This window comes from Oncorhynchus gorbuscha, linkage group LG01, assembly GCF_021184085.1.
Source record: "Oncorhynchus gorbuscha isolate QuinsamMale2020 ecotype Even-year linkage group LG01, OgorEven_v1.0, whole genome shotgun sequence".
Classification (NCBI taxonomy): Eukaryota; Metazoa; Chordata; class Actinopteri; order Salmoniformes; family Salmonidae; genus Oncorhynchus; species Oncorhynchus gorbuscha.
The window spans coordinates 114,701,034-114,710,379 of NC_060173.1; the positions used below are offsets into that span (position 1 = coordinate 114,701,034).

General features: G+C 45.5%; 2 protein-coding genes across 2 annotated transcripts in view; both read left to right on the top strand.

Moving 5' to 3' along the window:
* Positions 1-2,966, top strand: part of LOC123991975 (zinc finger protein 804A-like) — a 154,877-nt gene extending 151,911 nt beyond the window's left edge. The window contains exons 4-6 of the mRNA XM_046293394.1: positions 597-727; positions 1,123-2,852; positions 2,956-2,966. Of these exons, the coding sequence (XP_046149350.1) occupies positions 597-727; positions 1,123-2,852; positions 2,956-2,966 (1,872 nt within the window). The remainder of the gene's footprint in view (positions 1-596; positions 728-1,122; positions 2,853-2,955) is intronic.
* LOC124031844 lies at positions 2,965-6,572 on the top strand. Its single transcript, XM_046343637.1, has one exon. It carries the CDS (start codon positions 2,966-2,968, stop codon positions 5,117-5,119), a length of 2,154 nt encoding a protein of 717 aa, XP_046199593.1. The 5' UTR covers position 2,965; the 3' UTR covers positions 5,120-6,572.
* Positions 6,573-9,346: the final 2,774 nt, after the last annotated feature.

The following is a 9,346-nucleotide window of genomic DNA, read 5'->3' on the forward strand; positions in this document are numbered from 1 at the left end:
GACAGTTTAACAGACAGATGGCCTGTAGATAGAAGATGATTATCAGTCTCTCAGTCTCAGCTTGTCTCTGCCATCTGGGTGGTAGCGGGGTGAACCAGTCGTGACATGAGTGGCTGAGGTCCTTGATGATCTTCTTGGCTTTCCTGTGACACCGGTTGCTGTAGACATCCTGGAGGGCAGGCAATGTGCACCCCCGGTGATGCATTGGGCTGACCGCACCACCCTCTGAAGAACCCTGCGATTACAGGCGGTGCAGTTGCCGTACCCGGTGATTATACAGCACCACAGGATGCTCTCAATTGTGCATCTGTAAAAGTTTGTGAGGGTTTTAGGTGACATTTCAGGTTGTCAGTTCAACTTGAAACTTTTGATCCTCTCGACACGTAGAGATATTTCAGATAGGATGCATCCTTTTAGACACTCCCTTATATAGTGCTATATTGGATGTAGATTGGTTGGTGAGATATTAACAGGCCAATTTACATAAGCCTTTGTGATACAGTGCACTACCTGGCCTTGGCTAAAACGATTCCACTATAGAGGAGATAGGGTGCCGTTAGGTACGCAATATTAACGATCTGTTCTGACTTCCACAGAGGCTGAAGGAGCTGAAGCAGAGAGAGTTTGCCCGGAACGTGGCCTCTAAGACCAGGAAGGATGCGCGGAAACAGGAGAGAGCACTCCGGAGGATACATGAGCTGGCCGAACAACGCAGAGAGGTCCATTGGTGGGTACATACTGTATGTCTCAGAACATTCCAGGATATGATTCATCACAGATTATTGGTTGAAGTGTGATCTGTCACAGATAATGTATAGGAGGATCCTGAGTCTTTCTGACGTTGGAGTCATACAAATTTGACATACCAGTTCTGATTTTAAACTGATTATAATGAAGTAATTTCAACCAGATGTGCCCACTGTGTATACATTTTTATACACTGTATATCATTTTGATGTAATGGGGAAATTCAGATGTCTAGGGATGAGACCTTGCTTGAGATACATGAATCATGAGCATTGATATCATTAAGTGAAATGGCCCATAACAATTGAGTTCCATTTACAAATGAATATGGACTTGCAAAATATTCATTCAAAATGTTATTTTTCTATATTTCAGCGCTCCAGGCAGTGGCCCCAAGTTCAAGTCCACTACGGTGGCAGTGGAGGGCAGTTTCAGAGACAGCTGTCCCGATGGACCTTCAGAGGAGTCCAACAACTCCACAGTTTTGGAGACAGAAACCCACAACCACACCAGCACTGGCACTGGCCTGGCCACCAACAGCAAGACCCAGAAAACACTATACTGGCCTTACACGGGAAAGGCCAAGAAACAGACTTACAACAGGCACAAAATAGCATTCTCATTCTCCTTCCCAAAGAAAGCATCCATGAAGCTGAAATCTTCGGCCGCCGTGTTCTGTGACAACACAGAGGAGGGTTCCAAAGAATGCGTGAGAAGACAGAAGCTCAGAATGCCCCTTGTTGAGTTGAACATTCTGGACTCTCCTACTGCAGAGGAAAAGGGACTGGGTCATGGGACTGTGGAGGCTATTGACACTCAGCCTGGTGATCGCAGCCCAAACAGCGTTAGTTTTAGTGAGTGGAGCCAGAGGTCATCAGATGCACTAGCCAGGTCTGACATCCCGGTGCCGCCACAGTGCTCACATTTGTGTTCTGTGCTAGTTAACTCTGAAGATATGGCCAGACCTTATGTGTCCTCCGTCTCCCAATTACCTGCATTCCCAGGCAACCCAGACACGGTACTAGATAGACCGAACTCTGAGGAAACACAGAGAAACAGGCCAACAGGGGCCGAGCCGGAAACAAGCAAACTCCAACAAGATCATAAAAAAGAGGAGAGTGTCTGTGGGGAAGAGGACTCCTCCATTAGCAGTTTCTCTTCTGAGGTCGTCTCCGGTTCTGATGGTCCCCCTGAGAACGACTCCTCCTCTCAATCCTCTCAGTGTCCTGGGACTGCGAGAGAGGAACAGAAAGGAGAAGACATTACGATGGTGGTGAAGACGCTGTCTTTCACCAAGCCCAGCCAGCCCTTCTTCTCTGTGCTCAGCAGAGATGGAAACACTGTTCTCCAGTGGCCTACAGAGATGTTGACCTTCACCAGGACAGAGCCCTGTCTCTCCTACAGCTGCAACCCCCTCCATTTTGACTTTAGGGCCTCACAGCAATGGCAGAGCAGGGCGAAGGTTAGTGTTGGTGACAGTCGGAGTAAGTTATCTGTGGCTTTGTGTATCAGCTCAACCTCTGTCTGCGCTGAGGAACCAACAGATGTTGACAACAAGCACAACAACAAGGCCTGCTCTGGCCCAAACCATCAGAGCCCTATCAGAGACGGCAGGGAGGCAGTGAAGAGGAAGGATTGTCTCATATGTGAGCACCACACGAGTGACACAGACACAGAAAGTTGCAGCTTGCGACTTAGGAGACACAGCAGTGGAGGATATAGTAGGCACTCAAAAGGTAGGACTCAATCTGAGAAAAGAGCAGCAGGTGGCGCGAAATGGAAATCCAGAGACAGGCGCCATTATAGGAGCCACAAGAAGAAGGGGAGGAGGAGGAGGAGGAGGGGGATGAGAGGAGGGGTTGAGGAAGAAGAGGAGCACCACAGAGAGAGGGAGACGGATGGAGGGTTGGAGAGCAATACAGAGAAATGCAACAAATTTCAGAGACGGTCTGAGTGTTGGGAAGGACTTGATAGCCAATCTAGAGTCCCCACTTCACAGCAAGTGCAGCCATTAGAGAAGTCAAAGCAATCGGCTGAGGACAGCGGCTGCGCTGCTCCCTTTGCCGCGGAGGACAGGGAGACGGAGAGAGAGAGGGAGAGGGAGAGGGAGACGGAGAGAGAGAGGGATAGGGAGAGGGAGAGGGAGCGTGTGATGGAGAGGGAGAGGGAGAGGGAGACGGAGAGAGTGAGGGATAGGGAGAGGGAGAGGGAGCGTGTGATGGAGAGGGAGCGGGTTGTGGAGAGGGAGGAAGAGAGAAGTAGACAGGAAACAGCAGGCAGAGTAAACGGCTCAGCGGGCAGCCTCAGCCTCTCGGATGAAAAGGTGTTTGGGAAGAGTGTCAGGAGAGATCCGGTCCATCCATCAACAGAACAGAGAAACACCGCAGGGCACGGATCAAAGAGCTCCTCCCAGAGTCACAACGACACCCTTTGCCCTGAGAAACCTCCTGCGGTTGTTAGACAAAACGCAAGCAGAGTGATGACTGTCACGGCACTAGAGAGCTTAGCCACCGTTACCCCAAAACTAAGCATGGCCCTTTCACCCGAGAGGCTTGGTGAAGACTTGTGTGAGAGCAGGGCCAGCAAACGGAAAAGGACAGCATCAATGTCTCTGGCTGATAAGGAGCAGGGCCTTGACCTCCAGGGTCCATGCACTCAGTGTCAGCCAACTGTAATGGTAGAGCCCAGTGGGCCAGTCCTATGTACCCAGTGTCAGTCCACTGTGGAACAGTCCAATTGGCCAGATGGTTCAATGGGTGAGGAGGGGTCTGCTTGGTCTTGCTGTGTTTCTTGTGGTGGGGAGGGGAGACAGAGGAAGAGACAGAGAGGGTCCAGTTATACTCCTCACATCTCAGACCCTCCTGTAGGTCACAATGTTCTCATCTCAGACCTTCCTGTAGGTCACAATGATCACATCTCAGACCATCCTGTAGGTCACAATGCTCTCATCTCAGACCTTCCTGTAGGTCACAATGTTCTCATCTCAGACCCTCCTGTAGGTCACAATGCTCTCATCTCAGACCTTCCTGTAGGTCACAATGTTCTCATCTCAGACCTTCCTGTAGGTCACAATGCTCTCATCTCAGACCTTCCTGTAGGTCACAATGTTCTCATCTCAGACCCTCCTGTAGGTCACAATGTTCACATGGCAGAACCTCCTCTGGATGTAATGTCTGTTGACAGATGTGAGCTGAACGTCCAGTGTGAGAATCTAGTGAATACAGCTGTGGAATATCTTGAGGTTAAAGGTCAACTTGCCAGCTGTAGTGCCTTGAGTCAGCCAGCTGTAGACAGTAAGTCAATGGGAGGCTCTCCTCGGCTCCAGATTCAGAACAATGTTCCCAGCATGAAAGAGGAATGTTCCTTCTCTCCCTATCAAACTGGACCTGTAAGAGATCCCCCAAATCCCCCAGAAATAATTGGTATTACAAATGAAAACAAAAACAACACTGTTTGCCTCCCAAACTCTTCCACTGTTTCTCTCCCGATCATGGTACATCATATAGGAATGGGTAACATAGGACAAGATTGTATAACAAGGAAATCAGTGGCAGGGGCTGCCCATGTCAGTCCACTGGGTGTGAGAGAGATCATCCCCCCATCCATCCCACAGATGTTTCACAGACAGAAAACCAGTCAGCACAGTCCCCAGAGCCACCCCAACCACCAGGAGTGCCACAGCCCCCAGCATACCCAGATTCAGAGGTTTCATCCTGGGGTTAGGGTTCAGGACGAGAGAGGGTTCATGGAGAGCCTGAGACCTGGCGGTACTAACGTTACAGCTGGCCCCTACCACAATCAAAGACCGCCATGTTTCCATCCGCATCACCTGTCTGACGGCATGGAGAAACAGCACTGTCTCGTTCAGATCCAGACCCACAGGCACGTCCTCCACCACCATCAGCAACATCAGTTGTTCCCTGGAAAGATGAAGCAAGTTCTGTCTGGGTCTCCTGTCGCGGTGTCCACCTCCTGTCCTCCCATGCTCCACCCAGTCCACCTGTCTCCATCCCCCATGTCCCCCATGTCCCCCATGCCAACCAGGTCCATCACTATCCGACACACCATTCTCCATCACCAACATCACCACCGTGCAGCCTTCCTCCCTACTCACCCCCAACCAACTCTCTTACCCCATGTTCTGCCTGTCCCAGTCAGCAGCCTGCCTATTGGGGCAGAAATGTGTCCCTCTGGCCCCTACCCACCTCCTTTTGTGACCTCACCACCACAACTCTCGGTAATGGCCCCGCCCAGTTTACACCACCACCCAATGGCGGTGACATTCCACGCCATGCCCCGTCCAGCCATGTTCCCCTCCATGCTGCAGCCACACCCACATCCCACTGTCATCCCTCTACAGCCCATGTTTTGATGACATCACATCCCACTGTCATTCCTCTACAGCCCATGTTTCGATGACATCACATCCCACTGTCATCCGGGCTACAGTCCATGTTTTGATGACATCACATCCCACTGTCATCCCTCTACAGTCCATGTTTTGATGACATCACATCCCACTGTCATACCTCTACAGTCCATGTTTTGATGACATCACATCCCACTGTCATTCCTCTACAGCCCATGTTTTAATGACATCACATCCCACTGTCATCCGGGCTACAGCCCATGTTTCGATGACATCACATCCCACTGTCATCCGGGCTACAGTCCATGTTTCGATGACATCACATCCCACTGTCATCCCTCTACAGTCCATGTTTTGATGACATCACATCCCACTGTCATCCGGCTACAGTCCATGTTTTGATGACATCATCATCTGACATGCCACTGCAGGAAGTATAGCTTTCAATCTTCTTTTTTGCTGTTTTAATTACAACTATTATTTCAAATGGCGGCGAAAGCAACAACAAACAAGCAAAAAGTTACTGTCAATTTCATCTCGTACTTAAAGTTGTCTTTTCTTCACGTAACAGCCCGAAACCTTCTTTAACAATGGAAAGGCTACTGCCTATTCAGAGTGATAAGTGATTTTCATTCACACAATATTATCCAGAAATATTTCCTTTAGAGTGACAATCAAGCATAACTACAGAATTAGAACTCGTGCAATACTAAAAAACCAGTCTGAAGCAGATTAATTATTAGAGTGTCCTCTAGACTGTATTTTTTTTTCTAGTGAAGTGCTTCAATAGTCTACCTTTAAGGGCATTACACGCAATACTAGTTCAATTAAACATGAACATAAGCACAGTCCGTTATTTTAGTGCAAACGGTACGTGTGGAAGAGTTTCACTCTACGTTCATTTTGTTTCCTAAAGTACGACAATTCATTCACAGAACACTCTATTGTACAGCATTCCCTCCGTAGTTTCAGACACACCCCCCCCGCCCCCCCCCCCCCCCCCAAAGTAAAGTATGCATTGAATGAATGGGTCTGAGCTGTGGCTGTCCTTATATGGGCACGGTACGGTTACATATGTAATGAGAGTTTATACATTAGATTAAAACGAAAGTGTCAGTGTCTTTGTAATCACATAGCCCTGATTGATTCTGTACCTAAATCTGCTTACCAAGTGGTCGCAAATGCTTCCCCATAGGCCTTCTCCATGTAATTGTAATACAGTAGATGATGAACACTGTTCTACCGTTCTGCAACTAATTCAACTTGATTTAAAAAAATAAAATTAAAAAATGTTGTACATTGTTGTAAATTAGCCATATTTATAATTCACTTGCAGGATTTATTGTAAGATATAATTCTGATTTTATAGTGCAAGTTACCCCTTTATGTAATATCATCATTATTTAGATACAACTATGTTTTTACTTACGTTTTGTCAACAGAATGATGTTGAGGTAAAAATAAATAAAATGTAAAATAAAAAAATATTCCTCTTTCTCGATTCTCCTTTTTTTGTTTCAGATGTGTGAGTCTTTTAATTTCGCCACTCTGCAGTACACTATAATGAATACAACGTCCGTGTTAAGTTGACTTGCTGATAACATGCAGTCGGAGAGAAAGGTATTAAACGGCGTAGTTGAGGTTGTAAAAGACAAAAGAGGAAATGCAATGTGGAGGGAGACTTGTCTTGGAGATAAAGCGCGGTTGAATATTTCATCTAAAAGAGAGAGATTACAACAGCAACAACATAAAATATGATGGCGGATAATGTGCTGTAAATGTAGTCAGTCTATTTTACAATGAGATGCATTAAATCTCCTGCAAACACCCCACATGCTGTTTCACTTGTACAAATGACCTTCAGAGGTCTAGAGCTGTCACTAAAATGGTCGCTGTCACCTCCAGGCTTCTACAGTGTTTTCCACTATTATTGGTTCATTCGGGAAACACCATTAGGTTTTGCAGCAGCAAATATCCTTCTGGGATCCACACAAAAACACCACAATGTGACAAAACACTCATTCGCTGATACACAATAACAGACACGCAAATGTAAAATGCACTGATACACAAACAATAGAATAATGGTGTGTGTGTGTGTGTGTGTCTGTCTGTGTGTGTAGATAGTGTGATACAGTGTGATAGTGTGTCATAGAGTGTCTGTGTGTAGATATAGTGTGATAGTGTGTGATGGAGTGTGATAGAGTGTGATAGAGTGTGATAGTGTGTGATAGAGTGTGATAGAGTGTCTGTGTGTAGATATAGAGTGTGATAGAGTGTGATAGAGTGTGATATAGTGTGATAGAGTGTGATAGTGTGTAGATATAGTGTGATAGTGTGTAGATATAGTGTGATAGAGTGTGATAGTGTGTGATAGAGTGTGATGGAGTGTGATAGAGTGTGATAGTGTGTGATGGAGTGTGATAGAGTGTGATAGTGTGTGATAGAGTGTGATAGAGTGTGATAGTGTGTGATGGAGTGTGATAGAGTGTGATAGTGTGTGATAGAGTGTGATAGAGTGTGATAGTGTGTGATGGAGTGTGATAGAGTGTCTGTGTGTAGATATAGTGTGATAGAGTGTGATAGTGTGTGATGGAGTGTGATAGTGTGTGATAGTGTGTGATGGAGTGTGATAGAGTGTGATAGTGTGTGATGGAGTGTGATAGAGTGTCTGTGTGTAGATATAGTGTGTGATAGAGTGTGATAGTGTGTGATAGAGTGTGATAGAGTGTGATGGAGTGTGATAGTGTGTGATAGTGTGTGATAGTGTGTCTGTGTGTAGATATAGTGTGATAGAGTGTGATGTGTGATATAGTGTGATGGAGTGTGATAGTGTGTGATAGTGTGTGATAGTGTGTCTGTGTGTAGATATAGTGTGATAGAGTGTGATAGAGTGTCTGTGTGTAGATATAGTGTGATAGTGTGTGATAGTGTGTGATATAGTGTGATATAGTGTGATAGTGTGTGATGGAGTGTGATAGAGTGTGATAGTGTGTGATAGTGTGTGATGGAGTGTGATAGAGTGTCTGTGTGTAGATATAGTGTGATAGAGTGTCTGTGTGTAGATATAGTGTGATAGAGTGTCTGTGTGTAGATATAGTGTGATAGAGTGTGATGATAGAGTGTGATAGTGTGTGATGGAGTGTGATAGAGTGTGATAGAGTGTGATAGAGTGTCTGGAGTGTGATAGAGTGTGATAGAGTGTGATAGAGTGTGATAGTGTGTGATGGAGTGTGATAGTGTGTGTGTGTAGATAGAGTGTGATAGAGTGTCTGTGTGTAGATATAGTGTGATAGAGTGTCTGTGTGTAGATATAGTGTGATAGTGTGTGATAGTGTGTGATAGAGTGTGATAGAGTGTGATGGAGTGTGATAGAGTGTGATAGAGTGTCTGTGTGTAGATATAGTGTGATAGTGTGTGATAGTGTGTGATGGAGTGTGATAGAGTGTGATAGAGTGTCTGTGTGTAGATATAGTGTGATAGTGTGTGATAGTGTGTGATGGAGTGTGATAGAGTGTCTGTGTGTAGATATAGTGTGATAGAGTGTGATAGTGTGATAGAGTGTGATAGAGTGTGATAGAGTGTGATAGAGTGTCTGTGTGTAGATATAGTGTGATAGAGTGTGATAGAGTGTGATGGAGTGTGATAGAGTGTCTGTGTGTAGATATAGTGTGATAGAGTGTGATAGAGTGTGATGATGACAGATACTCCATACGTAGAATGTATGCACACATGACTGTAAGTCGCTTTGGATAAAAGCGTCTGCTAAATGGCATATTATTATTATTATTATTATTATTATTATTTTATGATGGAGTGTGATATAGTGTGATAGAGTGTGATAGAGTGTGATAGAGTGTGATAGAGTGTGATAGAGTGTGATAGTGTGTGATAGAGTGTGATAGAGTGTGATAGTGTGTGATGGAGTGTGATAGAGTGTGATAGAGTGTGATAGAGTGTGATAGTGTGTGATAGTGTTTGATAGTGTGATAGAGTGTGATAGTGTGTGAGATATAGTGTGATAGAGTGTGATAGAGTGTGATGGAGTGTGATAGAGTGTGATAGTGTGTGATAGAGTGTGATAGAGTGTGATAGATATAGTGTGATAGAGTGTGATAGTGTGATGATGGAGTGTGTGTAGATATAGTGTGATAGAGTGTGATAGAGTGTGATAGAGTGTGATAGACTGTGTGATAGATCTGTGTGATAGAGTGTGATAGTGTGTGATGG

What these genes read in the sequence shown, in the direction of transcription:
- LOC124031844 (XM_046343637.1), top strand. Translation starts at nt 2,966, where the DNA reads ATGGAGAGGGAGCGGGTTGTGGAGAGGGAGGAAGAGAGAAGTAGACAG.